The sequence below is a fragment of the Pristiophorus japonicus genome, chromosome 18 (assembly GCF_044704955.1).
Source record: "Pristiophorus japonicus isolate sPriJap1 chromosome 18, sPriJap1.hap1, whole genome shotgun sequence".
Classification (NCBI taxonomy): Eukaryota; Metazoa; Chordata; class Chondrichthyes; family Pristiophoridae; genus Pristiophorus; species Pristiophorus japonicus.
Genome location: NC_091994.1, coordinates 86,692,017 through 86,719,234, shown reverse-complemented (window position 1 = coordinate 86,719,234; position 27,218 = coordinate 86,692,017). Strand labels below are relative to the sequence as shown.

General features: G+C 50.3%; 1 protein-coding gene across 2 annotated transcripts; it reads right to left on the bottom strand.

Annotated features, from left to right (window-relative positions):
* Positions 1-277: 277 nt before the first annotated feature.
* efhd2 (EF-hand domain family, member D2) lies at positions 278-27,218 on the bottom strand. Of its 2 annotated transcripts, none has more exons than XM_070860930.1 (4): positions 26,888-27,218; positions 7,026-7,173; positions 4,252-4,386; positions 278-2,682 (listed from the first exon to the last, which is right to left on the bottom strand). In XM_070860930.1, the coding sequence occupies exons 1-4, from the start codon at positions 27,172-27,174 to the stop codon at positions 2,551-2,553; spliced, it is 702 nt and encodes a 233-aa protein (XP_070717031.1). In that variant the 5' UTR covers positions 27,175-27,218; the 3' UTR covers positions 278-2,550. The 2 variants fall into 2 exon arrangements, with proteins under 2 accessions (XP_070717031.1, XP_070717032.1); XM_070860931.1 differs by lacking the exon at positions 26,888-27,218 and adding an exon at positions 23,237-23,360.

Genomic DNA, 27,218 nt, shown 5'->3' with positions numbered 1-27,218 from the left:
CAGAAGGAAGTTGAGCAAAGGAAGAACTGAAGTTAAGCAGTCACTCCGCAGTTCATCAGAGCTTGAAGGAAGACAGCAGATTGCAAGCTGCCCTGACCCACTGGGTTTATATATTGCACAGCTCGTCAGAACACAGCTCATCACAGTGATAATCTTTAGAGAGCAATTAAAATAACTCAAAGCAACCAGGTAGGCACCTTCTCTCCCTGCCCACGCGCCCCCCAACCAATATCCCCTAGAAACAGAAGCCCCCTCCCCACCCCACCCCACCCCCCAGACCCGTGCGTTTATCAACCCTCAGAACACCCGTATGATAACAGAGAAATATCCAGAGTGAAGACTCTACATTAAGGACTGCTGATTTCACTGTCCACCTTCAGATCCAGAGACTGGCTCACAGGGCAAGGCTGTCATTGGCCATTTATTTTAAATTGGGATATCCAGAAATTTAAATCACAACACTAAATTATCTAATTTATTTTGAAATAGAATTCCTGTTCCTGCCGGCCTGGAGTGAAGGGACAGTAAGTTAGTCATCGAGGTTCTCAATAAACTTACATCAGTAGCAAACGTCAGACCACACCCCCCCCCCCCACGAGCCCCTCCCCCATGCCCGGCCTGGCATCGAACCCCAGGGGAGCGGCAGTGGTGGGTAACCATGGCTACAGTCAGACACTGTGCTTGATGCTCAGCTGCTCTGCCCTCCCATCCCCCCACCACCCAGTCAAGAGGCTGAAGTGAGTTGGGCCCGGCCTACTCACCAGCCCATCCCAGCCAAGGTGGCGACAATTTCTATTAAGCCGCACAGCGGTCTGGAGATCCCGCGCAGGCTGCTCAGCGGCTTTTAAATGGAAATTTGAGTGGGCCGCCCAGCCCGTTAAAGGGGCCATGCACCCAAAGAAGAATTAGCGGGAACACGGACGGCAAAGCGCCCGGCGTGTTACGACAGTAAAGTGAATCAACCGTTACAACGTGGCTCAGTAGAGCCAGTGCGCAATTGGTGCATCTTCCCAAAGTTACCCCAGCTCTGCACCAGACACAAATCATTTAAAGTGTTAAATATGCTACTGAATTCGGATGGTTAGATGCCAGAGGTAAAAAATTAATTTTGGTTTGAACAGTTTTAAGGACTAAAGCTTCCCACCCTCACCTCCTGCTCGGAATGGGTGAGGTTATTGGAACAGGAAGCTGTTGCATTAAATGTGCACAGGAAAGGATACCACACACAGACGCGATTAAGACATGTTTGCACTCGAGACAAGCACCACAACACCACACTACAGTCGCATGAAGGAGCACAGCCCTTTAAAGCATGCCGCAATCCGATTGGACAGACCCAACTACTGAACTTCAGGGAACCATGGAACCCCTCCCCTCCCCCACAAGCGCAACACAAATAAAAGTCCCCACCTTGATTGAGGAGGTAAAATCTAAGTGCTGTTCACACAATAAATCTTTGAACGGGTGTTTTAAAAAGGGACCCTTTATATAAAAAATTAAACTCTAAGTTGAATCACACAAGTTTATGGCATAGGAGGCCGCCATTCGGCCTGTCGTATCTGTGCTGGAACTTGCTGCCAATAATTTAACTTTTACCCTCTCTCAACCCCACCCCCTCAAACAATTTAAAAATATATATTTTGCAAGAGGTGCACTGTTAAATCAAGCCCGATTAAACATCGTTAAAATCATGGCCTTGACTGTAGAGGAGTCACGACTGGCTTGATCCATCACATGACCAATGAGGAAATGCATTCTGGGACGAGGCAGCCATTTAAACTGACTTAAAAAAAAACAATGGCCAGATCTGGTTGGAAAAGCAACACTGCAAACAGCCCCCTCCCCACCCCTTTTAGAGGGGTGTCTCAGCCCAAGGCCGGGGGGTGGGGGGGGAGGGGGAGGGAGAGGGAGAAGTCCGCCTGGCTCAGTTTCTGGATCAACCTTTTTCATAGACCTGACTGTAGAAGGGGCAACATCGGAGAAAATGTCCGCACCGCCAAGGCTGGCACCACTGAGCCGAATGTCCCTTTTAAAATGTGAACTGGGCAATGGGAGTTCAATGCACGTGGATCCCATCGCCTGGTTCCCCTGCACCCGGGAAATATGCTGTCAAAGCCAACGAACAGGAACAAAGCAAGAGGGCGAGATCTTCAGGCATTGCAATACTGCGGTGGGTCGGGATTGTCTCACGTGACACCACCCGCGCTCCACAGGCCTCGTGTCGTCACAAGGAGCAGATCTGGGAGTGAAATACTTGGTTGAGGGCATACCTGGAAGTGACGGAGACATCCCTCATTGAATGGAGGAGCAGGCGCAAGGGGCTGAACGGCCTACCTCTGCTCCGAACTCTCATGTCCTCCCCGAGTTAGTAATCGTGTCGTGTTATCCAAGGTGCGCTCCTGCTGCTCAATAATCCGCCCCCCCGCCCCCATCCTTTTAAAAAAAAAAAGTAGTCGGTCACCTGTGTCTTTGCGAAGATCTGGCAGGATGAGAAGCCAGAAGCTTGGACACACCCCCCAACGCCCCCCACCCCCGACAGGACTGTGAGCTTTACTTGAACGCTGATTGCAACTCCTTGAAGGCCGCCTGCTTCTGTTTCTTCGTCTCGGCCTGTTTCTTCTTCTCCTCCTGCTCCTCCTTGATCTCCTGCTCAAATCGGTTCGAGTCGTTGATCGCCCGAACCTGCAGAGGAAACGTTTCATTTCATCGTCAGATCAAACACTCGGGAGCGTCAGCCATGTCCGGAGCAGGCTCGCAGTGAACACAGCCCAGGGAAACACTGACCACAGCTGGCACTTCAACAGTCAACTTCACAACGACTGAAGGGAGACCCGATCCACGACTAAACCAGCTAACGGTGCAAATAAACAAGCTATTTACATAGAAATAACATCAAATATACAGCACAGAAACAGGCCATTTCGGCCCAACCGGTCTGTGTGGTGTTTATGCTCCACACGAGCCTCCCATCCCTCCTCGTCTAACCCCATCAACACATCCTTCAAACTGGTCACAATAAGCACAGGACTCGAAGTCAGAGTTACAAATTTACGAGCCTTAATAAAAGATGATTTCTCCACCCCACCTTCCTCACAGAGCTGCCAGACATGGGGATTGATTGGGGGAAACTCTGGGTGCTGGATCCATTATCTATTACGAGGTATTGAGGGCTAGGGAGACATTAACAGTCTGGATGGAGTGGGCCGGATGGGCTGAATGGCCATTTGTCATGCTGGACTTTCTTAGGCAATGGGACCAGCTTGTGGAGGAAACAGAAGAATATCATGCTGAGGGGGGAGGGGGGGGGGGGTTGAGTTTGGGCTAAGATTCTTTGTTGGGGCAGCTTTACTCCGTATCTAACCCCGTGCTGTACCTGCCCTGGGAGCATTTGATGGGACAGTGTAGAGGGAGCTTTACTCCGTATCTAACCCGTGCTGTACCTGTCCTGGGAGCATTTGATGGGACAGTGTAGAGGGAGCTTTACTCTGTATCTAACCTGTGCTGTACCTGCCCTGGGAGTGTTTGATGGGGCAGTGTAGAGGGAGCTTTAATCTATAGCTAATCTGCGTTGTACCTGCCCCGGGAAACTGTTCTATTCCACAGCATTAGCGATCCTCACCTTGATGTAAAAAAAGACTTGCATTTATATAGCGCCTTTCACGACCACCAGACGTCTCAAAAGCGCTTTACAGCCAATGAAGTACTTTTGGAGTGCAGTCACTGTTGTAATGTGGGAAAGTGTAGAAGGAGCTACATAAACCATGGGTTAAACCAAAGAGGTGAAACAATGCACAAGGGTGGGGTGGGGGGAGAAGGTTCGAAGATCAGGTATAATTCTGGGATTTGGATCGGGGAAAATAGAGGGACATATCCAGAACTGAGGACATATTTCCCATTGATTGGCAAATTCACACCAAGGGTAACTATTGCTACATTCCAGAATTCAACACACGGAGGTTGTGAGCAATGGGGAACTCGCTGACACACAGCGGTTGAAGCGATAAGCATAGAAGCATTTAAGGGGAAGCTGGATAAACAGCACATATGTTGCTAGGGAGAGAGGAAATAAAGTTAAGGAGGCTCGTGTGGAGCATAAACCCCGGCATGGACCACTTGGACCCAAAGGCCTGGTTCTGTGCTGTAAATTCAATGTAATCCAATACAAGCCCTGAAACTCTCACAAACAAAACTGACACAGGCAGAAAAATCGGCGACAACCAACACACGCGTCACATTGCAGCCGACACTTACTTTGGCTTCAAAGAAGGTTTTGGCTCCTTTCACTCCCTCCGTGGAGACATCGATCTCCGACAACTGGGCCAGAACGTGCAAACCACTGTCTTCAGCCAGCTCTCCTGCAGCCGCCTTACGAAAAATCAGCAGGAACTAGAGAGGAAGCACAGGAGCAGAAGGGTCAGCGTTAGGGAGCAGAGAGCGGAGCGGCTGGTAATCCAGACCCAGGGGTTGAGTCCATGCTTTAGTGTTCACCAGCGCAGGTAGAGGCGACAAGACAAGACCTCATTGGTCTATAAATCAGTTTCCCTTCAGCTCCTATACAGTGAGCAGGGAAATGCCATTTGACAGGGGGGGGGGGGGGGTGCGGGGACATCACACCCTACCTCCCCCCACGTATCATCCAGCCGAGGTGACTGGATTGTGATCAGAAGATTGCTGTGTGCAGCAATACCCACCAGGGGCCCAAGTTTCCACATGATAAAAAACGGGCGCCCCTCCAAGCTGGGCGCCCGTTTTTCACGCCTAAAACGGCGGCGGAAAAAAAACCGAGCGATTCTGGAGCGCTTTGCAGCTCCTGGTCTGCTTGGCGCGGCGCCCAGGGGGGCGGAGCCTACACTCGCACCGATTTTGTAAGTGGGAGGGGGGCGGGTACTATTTAAATTAGTTTTTTTCCTGCCGGCAACGCTGCGCGTGCGCGTTGGAGCGTTCGCGCAGTGTGAAAAAAACATTGGCAGTCGGCCATTTTTGTAGTTCTTTGTAGCTGTTTAGTTTTTGAACATTTTTTAATAAAAGTACATTGCCATCAGCACTGAGGCTTCTTGTAGCAGTGAGAAGGGATCAGGAAGCCTCAAAGTTGAGGCAGCCGTTTCCCGACGACCTCCCCCATTTGCCGTCGGGAAATGGCTCCTCAATTTCTGAGGCTTCCTACAGCCTTCTGTCTCCTTCCCTCCCGCCGTCTGGAACGGCTCCCTCCCCCCCCCTCGTTGTTCGGTCGGCTCCCTTCCCTCCCCCCACCGCGTTCGGTCGGCTCCCCAGGTATTTCCTGCAGTTTTCTCCAATTCCTCTCCTGCAGATCCTGAATCCGTTTTGGTTTTGATTCTCTCGGTGACTGCCTCCTGCCCACTGCCGCACCAGAGTGGCCATTCTTCGCCCGCAAGCCCAGACAGCCAGGGGCAGGGAGGTCAGCTGTAGACCCACCCCGCCAATGCCACCCCAGCCGACAGCAGCTTACTCAGCACAGGCCAGGGATCCAGTAGATGAGTATATGAAGGGGTTGTGTGTATGAGCAATGGGGGGGACGGGGGGGGGGGGGGGGGTGAGGAGAAGGTGCAACTTAAAGGGACACTATTACAATGAATAAAATAATGCCGCCATGCAGAAAACTTTACCAATATTCAAATACTTCCATTTTTTTAAATCACATGGTTCGTGCTTGCCCCGAATCCAGAACCAGTTTACTGAAAGAGCTGTTCCAGTGACTCTGCCATCACAAAATAGCAGTGGTTGAAGCGATAAGCATAGAAGCATTTAAGGGGAAGCTGGATAAACAGCACATACGTTGCTAGGGAGTGATGAAATAAGGTTAAGGAGGCTCGTGTGGAGCATAAACCCCGGCACAGACCAATTGGACCCAACGGCCTGCTTCTGTGCTGCAAATTCAATCCTGGAACTCGCTCTGTAACAGCACTGTAGGAATACCTTCACCACACAGACTGCAATGGTTCAAGGCAGCTCACCACCACCTTCGAGGGCAACAAGGCATGGCCAATAAAGGCCGGTCTTGCCAGCAATGCTCACATCCAAGAATGAAGAAAAAAAATGATCCTATTGAAACATAAAATTCTTACAGGGCTTGACAGGGTAGATGCAAAGAGGACGTTGCCTCTGGCTGGGGACTCTAGAATCAGGGATCAGTCTCAGAATAAGGGGTCGGTCATTTAGGACTGAGATGAGGAGGAATTTCTTCACTCAGGTGAATATCTTTGGAATTCTCTGCCCCAAAGAGCTGTGGATGCTCAGTCGTTGAGTCGCTGACACGTATCGATAGATTTTTGGATACAAAAGGGATCGTGCGGGAAGGTGGAGTTGAGGTAGAAGATCAGCCATGATCTTATTGGCGGATTTGGCCCGAAGAGACAAGTGGCCTACTCCTGCTCCTAATTCTTGTGTTATGTTAGAAAAACTCCTGAAAGGCGGCCCCGCCCCTTTAACAGGAATAAAGAGAAGTAATACATCGACCAACCGAATAATTTGTGGCTCTCTGGAATTCCCTTCTGAAGCTCCAATCTTTCCACCTCCCCATCATTCTATAAACCCCAACATCTTTGGCCAAGCATTGGTCATGTGTTATAATCTCTCCTTCTTTGGCTCAGCCTCTCGGAAGCATCTTGGGATGTTTTCCTACATTGAAAGTGCTATATAAATGCAATTGTTGTTGTTCACGATATACCAACGAACCCAGTAACCGGTGCCTTGTACATCACACCAACTAACCCAGTAACCAGGGCCTATAACACCATACACTAACTAACCGGGGCCCGTACACTATACACCAACTAACCCAGTAACCGGGGCCTGTACATCACACATAGTCCAGGATTAGACCAGGACGGCTGAAGCTCAGATTCTGGATTGTACATCAGGCACGAACGCTGTAACTCACCCGGAGAAAACATTGTCCTGTCACAGGCTCAGTAATTTACATTTGCTTTTATCCTTATTATGCACACTCTGACACGTGGGTTAGACTGCGTGAACCCCCTTGGTTCCCAAACCACAGCCCCCATTACCTCTCGGAAGCTGAGCTTTCCGTCAAAGTCCTCGTCCACCTCCTTGATCATGTTCTTCAGTCCGAGGTGAGTCTGCGGAGCCTCCAGCTTCTCCATCATCAGTTTCAGCTCCATCAGGTCGATGAATCCGTCCTTCCCGGCATCGTACCTGCGGGAGTAAAAGACAAACCACATCAAAGGCCGAAGGCCCAAGCACAGGGCGGGGGGGAGCGGAGGAGGGGAGGGAGGGGCGGGGCGGTGGGGGGGGGGGGGGGGGAAAGAGAGCAACGGGACAGAGGGGGGGGGGGCGGGGGAGGGGGAGGGCGGCGAGGGGGAGGGTTGTGGGGCGGCCTCTTCCTCCCAGTGGCTTTTTCTGTGCTGAAGCTTACACAGAAACAGGCCATTCGGCCCCAACAGATCCATGTCGGTGATTGCGCTCGATCACCCTATCAGCGGAACAGTAGATTCCTTTCTCCCTCATGCACTTGCCTTAAATGCATGAATACTATTTGCTTCAACCACTCCGTGATAATTGAGTTGCACATCGCGATTACAATAGAAACTGGTGGAACAAGTACCTCACATATCAACAGATGCCTAATGCCAGCTGTGGGTTTACTGGCACTTACACCACTCGACAGGAAATAAATGGCTATACTTAATAATTGGCCCATTTTCCCCATCCAAAATGTGTGGTGGCCTCGCTTTTCCCTCCTGTCTGGAAGGCCTCGAGTCCACTGCTCAGCACCCTCTCACCATAAAAGGTCAAGAAAGTAAACCTGAGCACCAAAATCCAGGCCAACACTCCAGTGCAGTGCTGAGGGAGCGCTGCACTGCCGGAGGTGCTCTCTCAGGTGGATGTAAAAGATTCCATGGCACTGTTTCGAAGAAGAGCAGGGGAGTTATCCCCAGTTGTCCTGGCCAATATTTATCCCTTAACCAACATAACTAAAAATTGATTATCTGGTCATTATCACGTTGCTGTGCGCAAATTGGTTGCCGTGTTTCCTATTACAACAGGACTACACTCCAAAAAGTACTTAATTGGCTTAAAGTACTTATGAAGCACTTTGGGACATCCGGAGGTTGTGAAAAGCGCTATATAAATGCAAGTTCCTTCTTTAACAGCACAGCCACTGGCAGCTGAGCTGGGACCACAGTGACCGACGCAGTGACCACACACACTGCACGGACAATTCCCTTTAGCCTTCGCCCCCCCCCCCAACCCAGGAATTGACTCCATGCTGGCGTACAGTTACAAAGGTTCAGACACCTTCCGGTACCTTCCCAAAGTACCTGTGCCAGACAGTGAGTGCAGGCGGGCTGTTCCACAGAGGAGGAATCACACTCGAGCCAAACCTCCTCAGCCATGGCTCTCACACGGGCACGCTTTGCAGCGGGGGCCCCGGGAGTCAGGAGTGGGGTCATCCTGCCCTAGATCAGCTGACTGAGCACAGATTAGGGATTGAACCTGCAGCCTTCCAGTTTGCATGGCTCAGCTGCACAAACACTGCCAGAAATCCTGTGCAGCAGAATATTAATACACACACACCATCTGCGGTCCCTCGAAACGAGGATGACTTGCTTCCACGCCAAAAAAGGATGAGTTCACAGGTGTTTCAATGAAGGACCCGAACTACATCCTCAAGGGTGGAAGATGCCTGTGCGTGGATTTTTTTTAAACATGTGGTGGCCGTTGCACACCAGCCACCACACGGGCTTCACAGAGCTAGGTCTTGGTCCAGTGGCAAGGATTACCCAAGACGACTGGAGACCAGCCCTGCTGCACGGACCTAGTGTGCACACATAATACAGTGTTAATACACACACACACAGTCACACACACTGAATTTACACATACACATGCATGCACACACTGAATCCACATAAGGGTGTACACACACACACCACACATCATACTCCTCCCTCCCAGGTAGCTGTTCTGTCCTGCTCACTGCACATTCCAGTGTACAGGGCCATTCTGGTTCAGGCATGTCTCATCTAATCTCTGGTTTAGTTGTTTGTGGAAAGTATAGGTCTGAGCAACACCGTGCATTCACAATGAACAGACCTGTCCCAACTGCCTCAGGCACGTTTGGTGCCTGGTTCTGGAATGGGGAAAAGAGACGAGGCCTCTTGGGGGTGGGCGGTGCATTCCATGTAAGAGATTGGAAATTCAAGGTCTGTTGGTGGAGGGAGAAAGTGGATCTGCCTTAGATTGAGGAGAGGAAGGAGAAAGACCAACTAACCTAGAGAGGGGAAGACAGATAGAGCAAGAGACAGGGGAAAGGAGAGGGGGAAGAAAGAGAAAGCTAGAAAGAGAGAAAAGAGAGCGAGAGAAAGATAGATTTGGGAGAGAGATTGACACACACGGATACAGAGACTGACACAACCCATCTCCTCACTGACAGTCTCTGTGGCACTTGTAGGAATTGGGACGGTTACCGAATTAGAAATGAATCAAAATGTAGACTATCTCCACCAATACAGGAGAGGGAGGGGGAGAGAGCGAGAGACATGAGCAGGGAGGCAGAGGCACTGACCAGATACCTCTGCTTCTTAATGGTGTTCAGAGACAGCCCTCACCCTCTGTCTCCCAGTGACTCCCGTCACAAAAGCGTGTGGAGACTGGGTAAGGACGGGATCGGGCTCACGTGGGAATGGACTCTCAACACTGGCCCTCACTGTATAGGCTAACACATGAATAATGGCCACTTGGGGGGGGGGGGGGGGGGGGGGGGGGGGGAAGTCCTGTCGGACCGGCAACATCTGTGGAACCCATCCCCCATTAGCACCGGCAGAATAGGAGGGAGAAAATGGGCAGTGATGCTCCTCTAGTTGAATAGGCGACTGACACTCACTGGTTAGGTTCACAAATGTAGAATGGCCCATTATATTGGATTCTAAAGGAAGGCCATCATTCACAGAACCTCCCTCCCCAGCAAAGAGGGGGAATTCCCAGGGAGCGGAAAAGCTCGTTACCCAAAAAGGCATCATGGTAACTGTGAACAGCCCAATGATGACTCCGCAAGATCCTACAAATCCCCTGGGAGGACAGACACACCAACATTAGCGTCCTCGACCAGGCCAACATCTCCAGCATCGCAGCACTGACCACCTTCGATCAGCTCCGCTGGGCAGGCCACATTGTCCGCACGCCAGACACGAAACTCCCAAAGTAAGCGCTCTACTCGGAACTCCTACACGGCAAACGAGCCAAAGGAGGGCAGCGGAAATGTTACATGGACATCCTCAAAGCCTCCCTGATAAAGTGCAACATCCCCACCGACACCTGGGAGCCCCTGGCCAAAGACCGCCCTAAGTGGAGGAAGAGCAGGAAGTGGAGGGCGCTGAGCAACTCGAGTCTCGTCGCCGAGAGCATGCAGAAAACAAGCGCAGGCAGTGGAAAGAGCGTGCGGCAAACCAGTCCCACCCACCCTTTCCTTCAACGACTATCTGTCCCACCTGTGACAGAGTCTGCGGTTCTCATATTGGACTGTTCAGCCACCTAAGGACGCATTTTAACAGTGGAAGCAAGTCTTCCTCGATTCCCAGGGACTGCCAATGATGAACATCCCAGCAGCGATCGACAGTAAACTGACCCCAGCCCTCACAAACAACAAACCCAGGCCTTGAGAGGAAGTGCTGCACATCATGTGATTGTCACTTCGCTGTTGAAAAGGGGAAGAGGAATCTTTAAAAAGGTGAACACTTCCCCGTTCCTCTTTTCACATTACAAAATTTCCGATTCATCTTTAGTTTCCCAACACCAAAGTCTCTTCTTTTAAAAACTGGATTTTAACTCTTCCCCGGCAGGCCTACCAGCAGCTCTGCATGAAAAGCCTGAGCCAATGGGCCCAGTGTCCATGATATCGCCATAGAAACAGAGCTGTCTGCTCCTGGGATCCGACTGCAACCTTTACCCTGAGCCGCTGATTGGCCAGTGTGAAGTCACTCCCCCCCAGCAGAGTGAGGGGAAAGCTACCTTGAGCCACCTTGATAAAATGCAACATCCCCACCGGCACCTGGGAATCCCTGGCCCAAGACCGCCCTAAGTGGAGGAAGAGCATCCGGGAGGGCGCTGAGCACCTCGAGTCTCGTCGCCGAGAGCATGCAGAAACCAAGCGCAGGCAGCGGAAGAAACGTGCGGCAAACCAGACTCCCTACCCACACTTTCCTCCAACCACTGTCTGTCCCGCCTGTGACAGAGACTGTAATTCCCATATTGGACTGTACAGTCACCTGAGAACTCACTTTGAGAGTGGAAGCAACTCTTTCTCGAATCCGAGGGATTGCCTATGATGATGGAGGGGAATGGGCCCATCTGCACGATCAGGAGCTGGGCCCAGAGTGCAGCCCACTGCCTGTTCTAAAATTGTCACAATCATGGCAGATGCCTCCGAGGTGAAAAGTATGGGCCGCAGGCCAAAGAGACCATTCCGAGATTTAGGGTGGGGCCGACTTTGGTGGTGTCTTTTGTGGACTGGATCGAGCTAGGGTTGAGATTCGTTCCACGGTCGAACAGACAGTCGACATTTACTCTCGAGGATCACGCGGGAAGAATGGGCTGTATGGAGCAAGGTACCAATGAGCTGCCCGGCACTGCTGGACCCCAGCGAGAGTCGGTGCTCCCAAGTGGATCCGCTGGGATAAATCGGCACAAAAGATGTTGGGAGGGGGCTATGTCTGTGTCAGAATGGCGGTCCTGATCGGAAGCATTGGGCACCCCCTCCTCACTGAAAATGCTCCTCGCTCTGGGTGCCTGGCTGTGACTCTCGGCTGTGCTTTAGTGGAGTCATCATCATGTGGAGTCATCATCATAGGCAGTCCCTCGAAACGAGGAAGACTTGCTTCCACGCCAAAAAGGTGTGAGTTCACAGATGTTTCACAGGTCCTAAACTACATCCTGAAGTGTGGAAGATGCCTGTGCTTGGATTGTTTTAACGTGTGGTGGCCATTGCACACCAGCCACCACACGGGCTTGACAGAGCTAGGTCTTGGTCCAGTGGCAAGGGTTACCAAAGATGACTGGAGACCTGCTCTGCTGGGTATGGAAAATCCAGAGATAATGACAGGGGCAGTGGGAGATCGAGCTGGAATTGTGGAGGCGAGACCCCGGCCTCATCCCAAACTCTGGCATCGCACTGAAGGGGGGACCTCGCTGGACAGGCTTCACATGGGGGGTAAGGGAATGTCCTTGCCGGACAGACCTCACACTGGGAATGGGAAGAGGGCACTCATGGGAGGTGTAACAAGGAGGCCTCCCTCTATATTTCACAGGTCTCAGCCACCTGCATTTTAATAGCTTCACACACGATTCACAGCCTGTCTCAGTCATAAATAATAGAGTGTGTTGAGCAGGAAGCTTATTTTAAATAGATTGTCGTTTGGGGTTTTCTTGATCAATTTTTGTCCAGCCCACCTCTGACTAGGCTCGAATTTAACAGGCAAAACTCAGATTATTCCAGGTTGCTGCAAGATTGGCCCATCGTGTACCCTCAGCATTAAAGGGGAGTACCAGCCTTCCGCACCCCACTCCCGAATCCCCAATGGTCAAATGCACGGCCATTTGCGGTACTGAGTCTCACAGACTGGAAGTTCCCCAGGTTCAAACCTGTCCCGGGAGTCAACTGATCTCAGCAGGGCCAGGCTTCAATCGGCCTCAGCACTCCAGAGTGGAGCAGGTAGACAGTCGGTCAGGGTTTGCGCACCAGTTTGTCACCCCGCTTCCCCGGCTGACGGGACATGCACATCGGGCAGGGACCGGATCCGTGATGCCTCATGTGGTTGAATAGCCTGCTGATTCTCCCCGTCTCGGCCGACAGGTGGAGAACGGGCACTCTCGCCTGAGGCACCGGAGGGCGGCTGACGGCTGGGGGGGGTGGGCTCAGACCGCGAGAGCGGGGAGAGGGTCTCTGTCGTGTTTCTACACCTCCTCAGGCCTCCAGCCTGGCAAAGACCGAATACTTCGATTCTTATCTTGTGTTCATTCATCGACTGAGCGAGCTGTCGAGGAGCGTGTTTAAACAGTGAATTCTCAGCACAGTAGCCACAGAGACTGTCTCTCACCAGGAAAATCTAACAGGACATTGCTGGGTGCCTGGTGCCTCCTGCCAATAACCAGAAGGGGTTGATGGGCAATGACATCCCCAGTAAACCAACCATTTACTTTCCTGAAACGTCCACAGGGAGAGACAGACAAAAAAATAACTCTGGTAATCTTGCAAGCCAGAAATTTCTAACACACTAAGCTGCTTAAAGGAGAATGTAACCTCAAAGACTGAGGGAAGGTGAGGAATTTTCATCATCATAGGCAGTCCCTCGGAATCGAGGAAGACTTGCTTCCACTCTTAAAATTAGTCCTTAGGTGGCTGTACAGTCCAATACGAGAATCACAGTCTCTGTCACAGGTGGAACAGATAGTCATTGAGGGAAAGGGTGGGTGGGAGTCTGGTTTGCCGCACGCTCCTTCCGCTGCCTGCGCTTGATTTTTGCATGCTCTCGGCGATGAGACTAGAGGTGCTCAGCGCCCTCCCAGATGCACTTCCTCCACCTAGGGCAGTCTTCGGCCAGGGACTCCCAGGTGTCGGTGAGGATATTACACTTTATCAGGGAGGCTTTGAGGGTGTCCTTGTAACGTTTCTTCTGCCCACCTTTGGCTCATTTGTCTGGTGATGGCAGGAATGATTTGGGATTTTCCGTTCTTGGCCACTAAGAATAGTTAAGATGCCCTGGCAGTTCCGGGCTCAGTTCGATTGGGAGACCGAGCATCTTTTAGCTAATTTCTAGCGACCTTTAATTTTTAATTTTCCAATCTCCTCCTCTCTTGTTGGAGGGCACTGATCCTTGTCGGGGGGTGAGATCCACAGACACCGCCCATCTCTGGTACCTTGCCCAAATGGTTATTCTCCATGGGCGACTGTCGGAATCTCCTCCGCCGTGGATCTTGAACCAGTCCTCACTTAGGAGAGCTTTACTGCACAGACGGAGGCCATTTGGCCCGTCGTGCCTGCGCTGGTTCTCTGCGAGAGTTCTCCACCTAATCCCAGTCCTCTGCTTTCGCCCCGTAGTCTTTGAAATGCTTCTGTGCCAAATATTTATCCCACTTCCCTTGTAAAAACTACTGGGGATTCTGCTTGCCCCACTGTTTCTGGTTGGGCATTCCATGTCCGAACAACCCTCTGCCTAAAAAATGACTCCCTACTTCCCTTTCCCAAAATACGCACATTGGACAGTAATCAGCGGCAGCACCGTGGCTGATTTTGCCCGCTCCCTGACCCAAAAGCACCGAGACCCATCAACATGGCAGAGGGCGGTGCACGAGTTACAAAATGTCACTTACAGCCCGTGGGGAGTGCATAGTTGGGGTGGGGGGGGGGGGGGGGGGGGAAAGAGAAAGAGAGGTGTTACTGGGCACATCGTACATCGCTCACAAGGACGCTACTCGCCCGTCACCCAAATGATTAACATACAGCAAGCGAGGCAATTGGGAGGCCACCGTAAAAGGAGACATTAGCAGCCGTCCGTCTCGGGAGAATTTCAATCCCACTGCAAAATGGAAACTCAGAAGAATCAAGACAGCACAGAGGCTGTGAACAAGGCCCAGTAACCAAGGCCAGGCTTTCAGCTCAATCACAGCGTTCACATTATAAATGTGGCCAGAAGAGTGAGTGAGCGCCATTAGCAGCCCTGCCTCACCCCAATGAAGCAATAGTGCTGACTGTGGATTTAGTTTTATCTTTGGACAGCTGGGTTGGATCTGCAGTCAGCACTGAGATAGCAGATTGCAGGAGGGGCAGAGACAGGGAAACTCCAACCAGCCTCGGCACAGCTGTGGGGGGGGGGGGGGGGGGGCCACATTTCTACTCCTGACCCCCGCTAGAAACCACAACAGTGTATGTGAGGGAGAGAGAAACAGAGAAAGAAAGATAGAGAGAGAAAGAGAAGGATAGATGGAGAATGAGAATGAAAGATAAAGCGATAAAGAGAATGAGAGAGGTAGAAAACACAGAGGACTGGATCAGGCTAGTTGTGATGCCCTTGTGGTGGAATAGCCCACAGATTCTCACCATGTGTGCTGATGCATTAATAGCCACCTGACTGAGGTAGCAGGCTGCTCCCATGGTACGCTTCGAAGAGTGGCCGCTTTCAGGGAGGAGGGGAGAAAACCTGGTGGGCGGGGGTGGGAGGGTGTGGAAATCGGAATATGCTCACTTCTCCCTTTCTGCTTTCACCGGGCAAAGCGATTGCTCAACAGTATTCAGTAGCTGCTCTGCAATTCTCTAGTTCCTGACAAAACACGTCACTGCGAAGCAACCGCATGGAGACTATTTTCAGTTCCAAGGATTTCTCCCCCCGCCCCCATCAGTATTCCTACAAGCTCTATTTGTGCCTGCTCCGTGCCCATCACTCCCAGACACGCAGAGGGGACACTTTACTACAGCCGTGGCTCAGTGGGCAGCACTCTTGCCTCCGAGTCAGAAGGTTGTGGGTTCAAGTCCCACTCCAGGGACTCGTGCACATGAATCTCAACTGACACTCCAGTGCAGTGCTGAGGGAGCGCTGCATTGTCAGAGGTGCCGTCTTTTGGATGAAACGTTAAACCACGGTCTACTCTCTCAAGTGGACATAAAAGATCCCACGGCACTATTTTGAAGAAGAGCAGGGGAGTTATCCCCGGTATCTTGGCCAATATTTATTCCTCAATCAACATAACAAAAAAAAAACAGATTACCTGGTCATTATCACATTGCTGTTTGTGGGAGCTTGCTGTCCGCAAATTAGTTGCCGCGTTTCCCACATTACAACAGTGACTACACTCCAAAAAATACTTCATTGGCTATAAAGCGCTTTGGGACGTCCGGTGGTCGTGAAAGGCACTATATAAATGCAAGTCTTTCTTTTACTGTGGCCCACACAGTAGGGGCATAGAAACATAGAAAATAGGTGCAGGAGGCGGCCATTCGGCCCTTCGAGCCTGCACTGCCATTCCATGAGTTCATGGCTGAACATGCAACTTCAGTACCCCATTCCTGCTTTCTCACCATACCCCTTGATCCCCTAGTAGTAAGGACTACATCTAACTCCTTTTTGAATATATTTAGTGAATTGGCCTCAACAACTTTCTGTGGTAGAGAATTCCACAGGTTCACCACTCTCTGGGTAAAGAAGTTTCTCCTCATCTCGGTCCTAAATGGCTTCCCCCTTATCCTTAGACTGTGACCCCTGGTTTTGGACTTCCCCAACATTGGGAACATTCTTCCTGCATCTAACCTGTCTAAATCCGTCAGAATTTTAAACGTTTCTATGAGATCCCCTCTCATTCTTCTGAACTCCAGTGAATACAAGCCCAGTTGATCCAGTCTTTCTTGATATGTCAGTCCCGCCATCCCGGGAATCAGTCTGGGCACTCGAACTGCAATTGGTGAGTGTCCCTCGCTGGGCTCCTCACTCACTCACTCACTGTGAAGGGCAATGTTGCCCCAGTTTATTCTGTTCAGCTTATTACCAAGTTAATTCACAGCCCAGATGTTCTCAGCACATTCAAATTTAATTTACATGAATAAAAATGTAAATAAGGTGAACTAGAATATTGCTGCCAGTGCACCACTAGTAGAAAGGAGACTATAATACGTACTAAATTAAGATTGTCACTAACAAATCCAATAGAGAATTCAGTCGGAAAAACAACCGTTCACCACTACTCCCTGCTTTCTGTCTCTTAGCTAATTTCATATCCTTGCAGCCACCGTTCCTTTAATCTCATGGGCTCATAATAGACTTGTTAGCAAATTTGATTATGTGGTACTTTGTCAAACGTCTTTTCAAAGTCCATACAGACAACAGCAACCACACTATCCTCATCAAAGAATTCAATCAGGTTAGTCAACAAATCTGTGCTGACTTTCATTTATTAGCTCTTTTTTTTTTTAAACAAATGCCAATTAATTTTCTCCTGGATTATCATCTGTAAAAGTTTCCCACCACTAACGTTAAGCTCACTGGCCTGTAGTTGCCAGATTTATCCCTCTCCCCTTTATATAAAAAAACAAAAGTGTAACATCTGCAATCCTTCAGTCCTTTGGCACCATCGCCGTAACTAAGGAGGATTGGAAGATTGTGGTCAGAGCCTCTGCAATTTCAACCCTTACAGCCCTCAGTAACCTAGGCTGCATCCCATCCGGACCACGTGACTTTACTACTTTGAGGCCTGCCAACCCTTTAAGTATCTCCTCTTTATCTATATTTATCCTGTCCAATATCGTTACTGCCTCCTCCTTTACTGCTGCACTGGCAGCATCTGTTTTGGTGAACAGATGCAAAGTACTCATTTAGTACCTCAGCCATGCCCTCTGACCCACAAGAATATCTGCTTTTTGGTCTTTAATCAACCCCATCCTTCCTTTGACTAACCTTTTATAATTGATGTGTTTATAAAAGACTTCAGGGTTCCCTTTTATGTTAGCCGCTGTTCTATCATACTCTCTCTTTACCCCTCTTATTCCCTTTTTTAGTTCTGCTCTGTACTCTCTGTATTCAGCTTGGTTCCCTACTGTATCATGAACCTTGCATTTGTCATAAGTCTCCTTTTTCTGCCTCATTTTAACCTCTATCTTTAGTCATCCAGGGAGTTCTTGCTTTGGTACTCTTCCTTTCCCCCTGGTGGCAATGTGTCTGCTCCGTACCCAAACCATCTCCTCTGTGATGGACTCCCATTGTTCAATTACTGTTTTGCCTACCAATTTTTGATTCCAGTTCACCGGCGCCAGATCCCTTTTCAACTCACTGAAGTTCATCCTCCTCCAGTTAAGTATTTTAGATTTTCCGTTGTCCTTTTCCATAGCTATTCTAAACCCGACGATACACGATCACTGTTTCCCAAATGCTCTCCCACTGAAACTTGCCCCACTACATTCCCCAGAACTAGATCCAGCACTGTTCCTTCCTCATTCGAAACACAGTAACATAGAAAATAGGTGCAGGAGTAGGCCATCCGGCCCTTCGAGCCTGCACCACCATTCAATAAGATCATGGCTGATCATTCCTTCAGTACCTCGTTCCTGCTTTCTCTCCATACCCTTTGATCCCTTTAGCCGCAAGGGCCATATCTAACTCCCTCTTGAATATATCCAATGACTGGCATCAACAACTCTCTGCAGCAGGGAATTCCATAGGTTAACAACTCTGAGTGAAGAAGTTCCTCCTCATCTCTGTCCTAAATGGCTTACCCCTTATCCTAAGACTATGTCTCCTGGTTCTGGACTTCCCCAACATCGGGAATGTTCTTCCTGCATCTAACCGGTCCAGTCCCGTCAGAATTTTATATGTTTCTATGAGATCCCCTCTCATCCTTCTAAACTCCAGTGAATACAGGCCCAGTCGATCCAGTCTCTCCTCATGTCAGTCCTGCTATCCCGGGAATCAGTCTTGTGAACCTCCGCTGCATTCCCTCAATAGCAAGAACATCCTTCCTCAGATTAGGAGACCAAAACTGAACACAATATTCCAGGTGGGGCCTCACGAAGGCCCTGTACAACTGCAGTAAGACATCCCTGCTCCTGTACTCAAATCTCCTTGCTATGAAGGCCAACATACCATTTGCCTTCTTCACCGCCTGCTGTACCTGCAAGCCATTGGGCTGGAAACATACTGATCAAGAAAGTTCTCTTGTACACATTTCAGGAATTCCTCCCCCTCTTTGCCCTGTAACACTGTTACTTTCCCAGTCCATATTAGGATAATTAAAGTCCCCCATTAGCATTACTCTGGAGTTCTTGCATCTTTCTGTAATTTGTCTGCAAATTTGTTTCTCTATCTCCTTCCCATTATTTGGTGGCCCCAACAGTGTAATCGCTCCTCTATTGCTCGTTAATTCTAACCAGATAGATTCTGCCTTTGACCCCCTCACATACATCGTCCCTCTCCAGCGCTGTAATAGTTTCTTTGATCAATACTGCCATCTCCCCTTTTATACTTTCCTTATCTTTTCTGAATATCCCGTAACCAGGAATACCAAGTTCCCTTCTTTCAGCCAGGTCTGTTATTGCCAATATATCATAGTCCCATGTGGCAACTTGTACCTGCAGCTCACCAACCTTTTTTACCACGCTCCGTGCATTTGCACACATGCACTCCAAACCCAGTTTGCCTCGCATTTGCCCATGTCTGATTCAACAACAACTTGTACTTATATAGCGCCTTTAATATAGTAAAACGTCCGAAAGCGCTTCACAGGAGTGTTTTAAGACAAAACAAATAAATTTGACACTGAGCCACATAAGGAAAAATTAGGGCAGGTGACCAAAAGCTTGGTCAAAGAGGTAGGTTTGAAGGAGTGTCTAAAGGGAGGGAGTTCCAGAGCTTAGGGTCTAGGCAGTTGAAGGCTCGGCCACCAATGGTTGAGCAGTTATAATCAGGGATGCTCAAGAGGGCAGAATTTGAGGAGCACAGACACCTCGGGGGATTGTGAGGCTGAAGGAGATTACAGCGATAGGGAGGGGCGAGGCCATGGAGGGATTTGTAAACAAGGATGAGAATTTTGAAACTGAGGCTTCCTCCTCGAAATAGGATCCCTCGTTTCTGAACTCTTCTTTACTCTAGTGCCATTTGCCTCTGTGCACCTTGTTTTTCTCCTCTCTAATCTTGGTGCCCACCCCCTGCCAAATTAGTTTAAACCCTCCCACACAGCACTCGTTAACCTGCCAACGTGCACATTGATCCCGGCTCTGTTGAGGTGCAAGCCGCCCACCTTGAACATGTCCCTCCTGCTCTGATGCCCCAGGAATCTGAAGTGCTCTCTCTTGTGCCATTTCTCCAGCCACACAACTCGTCTTATTCTACTATTCCTATACTCACTAGCACGTGGTGCTGGGAGTAATGCAGAGAGTATTACCATTGAGGTCCTGCTCTTTACAATTTCCTCCCGAGCTCCTGAAACTCTGCCTGCAGGCCCATCACCCTTTCCCTGATTCCGAGATGGACCACGATTTCTGGCTGTTCCCCTCCTCCCACAAAATGTTCACCTCTCACTTACAAATCACCTCCGGCGAGACAGCTGAATGCTGTGTCTCCATGGTGCAGCATAGGGAGGGTGGGATGCTAATGGCCATTGAACTTGTTTTCAGCTGGTTACTTGGTCCAAGGCACCAAAGGGACATATTTCAGGCAGAGAGATTTCAGCAAGCAAGTCTTGCAGGTAATAGTGAAAGCGAAATATACCAGCCACGCCAAATTAATACTTTTCTCCGAGTTTAATGTTACGAGCGATCAACCTGTAACAAACATTCCCAGGAATTACTATTTAAAAAAAAAAAAAAAAAAAATCTCCCATCTCTCAAAGGAGACGATTTGCCAGGGGGAATCTCCCAGCCTGGGGTAGTACCCTGGTCCCTCACTTAAGCAGCTATTCTTCTTTTGGGAGTGTTAGTGAGCTATTCAACTTTGGGAAGCATCACAGCAGTGTCCTCACTCAAAACTGGGATAGTGCAGGCTCATTGAATACTCAGGGTACTGTGCATGCTTAGGGTACTGTGCACAGTTCTGGTCTCCATATTATATAAAGGGATATAGAGGCACTGGAAAAGGTGCAAAAAAGTTTAACTTGAAGAGAATGCTGAGGGGTGACCTAATTGAGGCCTAAAATTACAAAAGGGTTTGATAGGGTAGACAGAGAGAAGATAGTTGCACTTGTTGGGGAGTCCAAAACTAGGGGTCATATAAAAAAAAGTCACTAATAAGGAATTCAGGAGAAACTCCTTTACCCAGCGAGTGGCGAGAATGTGGAACTTGCTGCCACAGGGAGTGGTTGAGGCGAATAACAGATGCATTTAAGTGGAAGCTGGATAAACCTGAAGGAGAAAGGAATAGACAGATATGCTGATGGGGTGAGATGAATTAGGGAGGGAGGAGGCTCGTGTGGAGCATAAACTCCGACATAGACCAATTGGGTCGACCAGCCTGTCTGTGCTGTAAATTCAATGTAACTGCTGCAGGTCAACACTCCAAGGAGACCAAAGGTGACTTTGAAATTATGACTACACCAAACTTATTTGCAAATATTTAACCCAGTACCCACACAGGTTCCATACATATGACAGGCCTGGAGTGTCGGGAAACACCCTTGAATGACTTTGGATAAAGAGAATCAGTCTTTCTCTGGTATCTCCGACACCAAATGCCTGCTCTTCGAGGAGAGGAATTTAAGGTTTGGGAAACGAATATGTGTCAACGTGCCTGTGAATGTGGATTGGCATCGGCTGTGAAACAAAACAAGGCTGAACTTAGACTCAAAGCACCCGCTCCTCCCTGTGGATAAAGCCCTAATTCGTCTCCCCTCAACCCTGTGGGAAAAGCCCCCACCCCACTTGTCCTCCCCAACCCTATGGGAAAAGGCCCCTCCCCCCCGGTGGGATAAGGCCCCACTCCCCCCTTGGGAAAAGCCCCTGCTGCCCCCTGTAGCTCAGTTGGTGTGTGTCCTCCCCCGCGTGGAACAGAGCCATGGTCCTGCAAGGCCCAGCTTTGATCCCCGGGGCGTGCCGGTTTGGATTGTGCGTATTCCAGCTCTGCCGGGTTATTACAGCAATCCTGATGTTTCACTTCATTACCTCAAAGTTAGTACCGCTTTCGATGTCACACTGAAGGAGCATGAAACGGCAGAGTCAGTCAGACCAGGGAGACTGCAGTTACCCAGAAACCCGTCAGCGGGGTTCAAACTAACAGCTCCCAACTGATAAAGGCATTGCCTGATGCGTTACCGAGTCACGCAGAAGGCCCCAGGTCTGACTCCTGTTTTGTGTGGAGTTAGGAGCTACTATTGATCTCAATGCCCCTGGACGTGGAAAGGTCTGGGATGGGTGGAGCGTGGGGGAGGGAGCTGTAACCCTGCTCCTGTTCTCTACTCAGTGATCCTCGCTACAAAGTGTCATCATAGGCGGTCCCTCGAAACGAGGGTGACTTGCTTCCACGCTGAAAAGAGATGAGTTCACAAGTGTTTCAATGAAGGACCTAATATTCTGGATCCCGAACTACATCTTGAAGGGCATGGATTTTTTTTTAACGTGTGGTGACAGTTGCACACCAGCCACCACACGGGCTTGACAGAGCTAGGTCTTGGTCCAGTGGCAAGGATTAACCAAGACGACTGGAGACCAGCTCTGCTGCACAGACTTAGTGTGCACATATATCGCAGTGTGGGCTGGCCCATGCTGCCCCTGGGCCCTCGCCTCTTCTGGGCCCCAAACTCACGCCACCCCGGGCCCCGATCACATCCCTCTACGAGCTCTTGCTGCTCCTTCGCCCCGACCTCGCCGCTTCTGCTGTACCTGCCCGCACTGCAGTCAGCCGTTGCCCTCCTGCAGCAGTACACGCTGCTCCCTGCAGTGGTATGCCGCTGCACGCTGCTATCTCTAATGGCCCCAGCCTGCTGATGGTCTTGCAGTCTGCGACCGCGCCGATTTCTGGGCCGGGCCGCTGCACGCTGCTCCCTCCAATGACCCGGCCACTTTAGTCCAAGGCTCCGGCCTCGCACAGTGATCCTTGCTGCAGATTGTACACTGGACGAAAGCAGCATCAGACTTGGCGATGCCAACTGCAGTCGAATATTTCACTGGTTAGACTTCCAAAAGTGGATGAAGAATCACAGAACTGCCAGCGGTCTTGGAATCCATAACCCAACAAGAGTCAGAAAGTAAAGGGCAGAGAGCTGAAGACAAATCAAAAAGGAAATACTGCTTTTAAAAAAAAAACGCAACGTTCAAGGAAAGAATTGATTGCGATCTGGAAACCCTCCCCAAGACAAAACACGGGCAACTGAGCAAGAGTTCTGTGTATTGTCTACGTGCAGCAAACATAGACACAGACACGCATGAACCATACAGTACCAGGCTCGACAATTTGGCCCACTTGTGTGTTCCGCTTCACCCAGGCGCAGGGGTGGTTTAATCAGATTGCAAACACTCGCCTGATCCAAGTCCATTTCCTTTGACTCTGCTTGGGCCAATATCAGGAAGTGGGAGTTTAGAATTTAAGCTGCACAGTAATTTCACACAGGGTGCAGAAAGTATTCCACTCACAGCAGCTGTGTACTGCCATGCAGTTTGAGCTGATAACTCTATTAGTGTGGGAGATTGTAAAGAGATGGTAAATATTCCCAACTGTCTGCCTCTGCGGGCAGAAGCACTGAGCTGTACGAACAGACAGGTTGAGGCAGAGTCTTAATCCGAGCCATAACTCACTGCAGATCTCTGCTCGCTCTGCTGTCTCTTCCAACGCAGTGCTTGAAATCTCCAGGCACCCACTGAATGTAGTCTCCAAAAACGTTCATTTCCCTAGAAAAGAGAAGAACTGAGAGGTGACCAGATAGAGGTTAAGATTACAAAAGTGTTTGATAGGGTAGGCGTAGAGAAGATAATTTCACTTGCAGGCAAGACCAGAAACAAGGGCCATAAATATAAAAGATAGTCACTAATAAATCCAATAAGGAATTCAGGAGTAACTTCGTTACCCAGAGAGTGGTGAGAATGTGGAACCCGGTACCATAAGGAATAGTTGAAGCAAATTTCAGTTGCATTTAAGGGGAAACTAGATAAAGACACGAGGGAGGAAGAATACGCTGATAGGGTTAGATGAGGAAGGTTGGGAGGAGGCTCTTGTGGAGCAGAAACACCAGCATAGACCAGTTGGGCCGAATGGCCTGTTTTTGTGCTGTAAATTCCATGTAATCTATGTAAAAGACTGCAATGCTTCAGGGAGCTCAAATTCTTTTCCTCTCCTGACTGTGCTGAATCTCACTGGCGTACGAGTTCCTCGGGTGCTGCCTGTCCTTCAGTACCTCAAAGTGATCCTACAAAGCGTGAATCAGCAGGCTAGTCAACTGAAGAAAATCCCAGCGGAAGGCAATCTTGCCCTCACGCAATGTCCACACACACACGCTTCCCAGCAGGGGTCACTGGAAGGCAACTCCACATCTTCCCTCTGCACTCCACTCTCCCAAACCCTCCCTCTGCACTCTGCCCTCTCGCAAACCCTCCCTCACAAACCCGCACTCCTCCCTCCCCCAAACCCTCTGCACTCCCCCCAAACCCTCCGCCCTCCCCAAACCCTCCCTCCGCCCTCCCCAAACTCCCAAACCCCACTCCTTCCCTCCGCACTCTCCCAAACCCTCCCTACACACACCACCCTCTCCTCTTATCCTGTGCCTGGCCTCCCTTTGTCAGTCTGTTCCCTTATTTGATACCTGGCCTCCGTGTGCCATCCTTTCCTTATTCCGCACCTGTCCTCTCTCCAGAGTCCCATGATGCCACCTCTCCCCTTCATTACCATTCTCCCCACAGCTCCTAGAATTGTTCTGAAGTAGTTGCTCAGATTGAACCCTACATAATTAAAATCTGAACCTCAAAATGAGTTCAGACTGTGAACGCTTCTACACGGGTCCCCGATTAACACCATGCAGTGGGGCGATAAAGGTGTGCGGCTTTTATTGTTTGTCACACAGCACATGCAGCAAACATTTGCAGCTGTATCAGATACAGAAGGCAAAGGGCTGAGGGGACAGGTTGATGCAAGTGTCCAAACTCCAACAGGTCTGAAGTTGTGAACTGGATTCTGTGCAGAAACATCCCGATACATCAAAAAACCTGGAGCTCCCTCAATTCAGCTACACAAACTGCATATTTCTGAACTAACCTCCATGGTTAATTGGGGACCGAGGAAGATGACTTTGAAGAATGTTCATTTAACAGCCCGGCTGCTGAAACTCTCGCTGCTAAATAATTAATTTCACACAACTGGGAAAATCTGGCAGCCTTTAAAGCTGCGTCTTGTATTTACACCAAATACAAATCTCAATCAGCACTTCAAACAATCTGCAACATTTCAAAGGCTGCTTCTCCCCGCGAGTTTAATTTGATGTACTGAACTGCACCCTTTATAATGTGCTCCTGTACATTATATCACACACACACACAGCAGGTTGCCTACTGTTAAGTGATCTACATCAGTCTTGTCACTGCGTCTATTTACCATTAAATATTGGCCATACCGCGGGTTGAATCCTCTTCCTGCTCTTCTTCAAACAGTGCCATGGCATCTTTAACAGCCACGTGAGCACGAAGACGGGGCCTCAGTTTAACGTCTCATTTGAAAGACGGCACCCAGTGCAGCACTCCCTCAGTACTGCACTGAAGTGTCAGCTTGGAATATATGCTCAACTTCAACTTGCATTTATATAGCGCCTTTAATGCAGTAAAACATCTCAAGGCGCTTCTCAGGAGTGTTACAAAACCACATTTGACACCAAGCCACACAAGGAGATATTAGGTCAGATGACCAAAAGCTAGGTCAAAGTGGCAGGTTTTAAGGAACATCTTAAAGGAGGCGAGGCAGAGAGATTTAGGGAGGGAGTTCCAGAGCTTCAACCCACAACCTTTTGGTTCAGAGGCAAGAGGGCTACCACTGAGATAAAGTTGAGCCTATTCCATGTAGGACACACTTTTTTCAGTACCTCTTGTACCCAGTGCCAGTAACAGACCTGTAACCGTTAGCGCTTTACCCTCGTGATATAGAGCTCAAAATACTCTCTCTCGACACAACCCAAGTTTGGAAGGGCACAACCGAGAATTACACTGTTAAGTGTTGCTCATCGTTCAAATGGACAGTGGGGATAGCTGGCCAAGTGAATGCTGCAGGAGGGAGCCTCTCATGCCGACAACACGGCAGTTTCCACAAACACTGTCCATAATTTGGGCAGCAGTGTGTTCCCGTTTTGCAGGAGTGAATGATTATTTCAGATATCCACCAAATGCTGAAATCCTACCAACAGCAACACTGTCCTAACTCACATGGGTAAAGCAGCCCCACGAGAAACAAAGCATAATTTCTCAGAATAGTACTGCGGAAAGGAGACATTGAATGAATGGTAATTTTCCTTTGCTAATAATTACACTTTTAGTAATGACACTGCGACGACCTGTGGAGCACGAGGACCCAGCATTGGTCACTGAACCCATCGGCAGCATAGGTTTGCAAAGAGGGATCCCCCAAACCTTCGATCGCCCCAGAAGGGATTCTGGAGGTTCTGAGATTTTGATCGGTGTCAGATTTCTATATTTACTGACAGGCGATTTCTGTGACTGAACACCGATCAACGTGTTTGCATTTACAGCACTGGTTCCCTTCGGGTAGCTGACTATCATTCGCGCGCAGCTAACACTGGAGGCCCCAGGGGTGCCAATGTCTATAGGGGGAATTACTGGCAGTGTTGACCCTGGAGGGTGCAGGTATTTACACGGAGGGAGAGCCTGGGGTATGTTGGTGTTTAAGGTTGGGCTCCCCGGGATGTCATCATGTTACTGGGCGGGTGTCAATGGTTGAGAGAAATCCCCAGACTGTATTTACAGGTGGGGGCTATCTGCCTGTATCGATATTCACAGGGGTTCCCCGGATCAGTCAGTAATTACCGGGGGAGGGGGTTTCCCGTGTAGTGATTACGGGGAGGGTTCCATCTCACCCCCATCCCCCCGGGGCCACCCGGTCTCCCTCCCTCTGGGGCCCACCCCACCCCCCACACCCCACGGTTCCCCGCTCGCTCACTCCCCTCCCTGGGTCTCACTCTCCACCATCCCCGGGTCTCCCACTCACTCCCCCCCTCGGGTCTCCCTCACCCCTTCGGGTCTCCCTCACTCCCTGGGGGTCCTTCTCTCCCCCCGCCCCGCCAAGGGGTCACACCCCTTCCCCGGCTCCCCGCTCACTCTCTGCCCCCGGGGTCTCCCTCTCTCCCTCACCTCCCCCGGCCCTCTCTCCCTCCTTCACTCCCTGGGGTCCCTCTCCCTCACTCCCCCCTCCCCGGGGTGCCTCTCTCCCTCACCCCCCCCGCCCCGCTCACTCACCGCCGGAACATGCCCTCCATGTCTCGGATCTGCTTGCGGGAGAACTCCTTGAACTCGGTGTTGGGGTTGAAGAGCCGGAGGCTGGGCTGCTGCGGATCCGTCGACCCGTCGTTCAGCTCCCCGCGGCGGAGCAGCTTGGCCGAGAGCTCGGTGTCCGCCGCTGCGGTCGCCTGCTTCTCCTCGGCCACCAGCTCGTGCCCCGACCCGGACTCAGGCTCAGGCTCCGACCGCCCGTCCCCGATGTCCAGGCGCCGCTGCAGCTTCGAGGCCAGTTCGTCCGAGGCCATCCCAGAGATCGCGGCCGCTCCGCACTCACTGACCGGCCGCACAC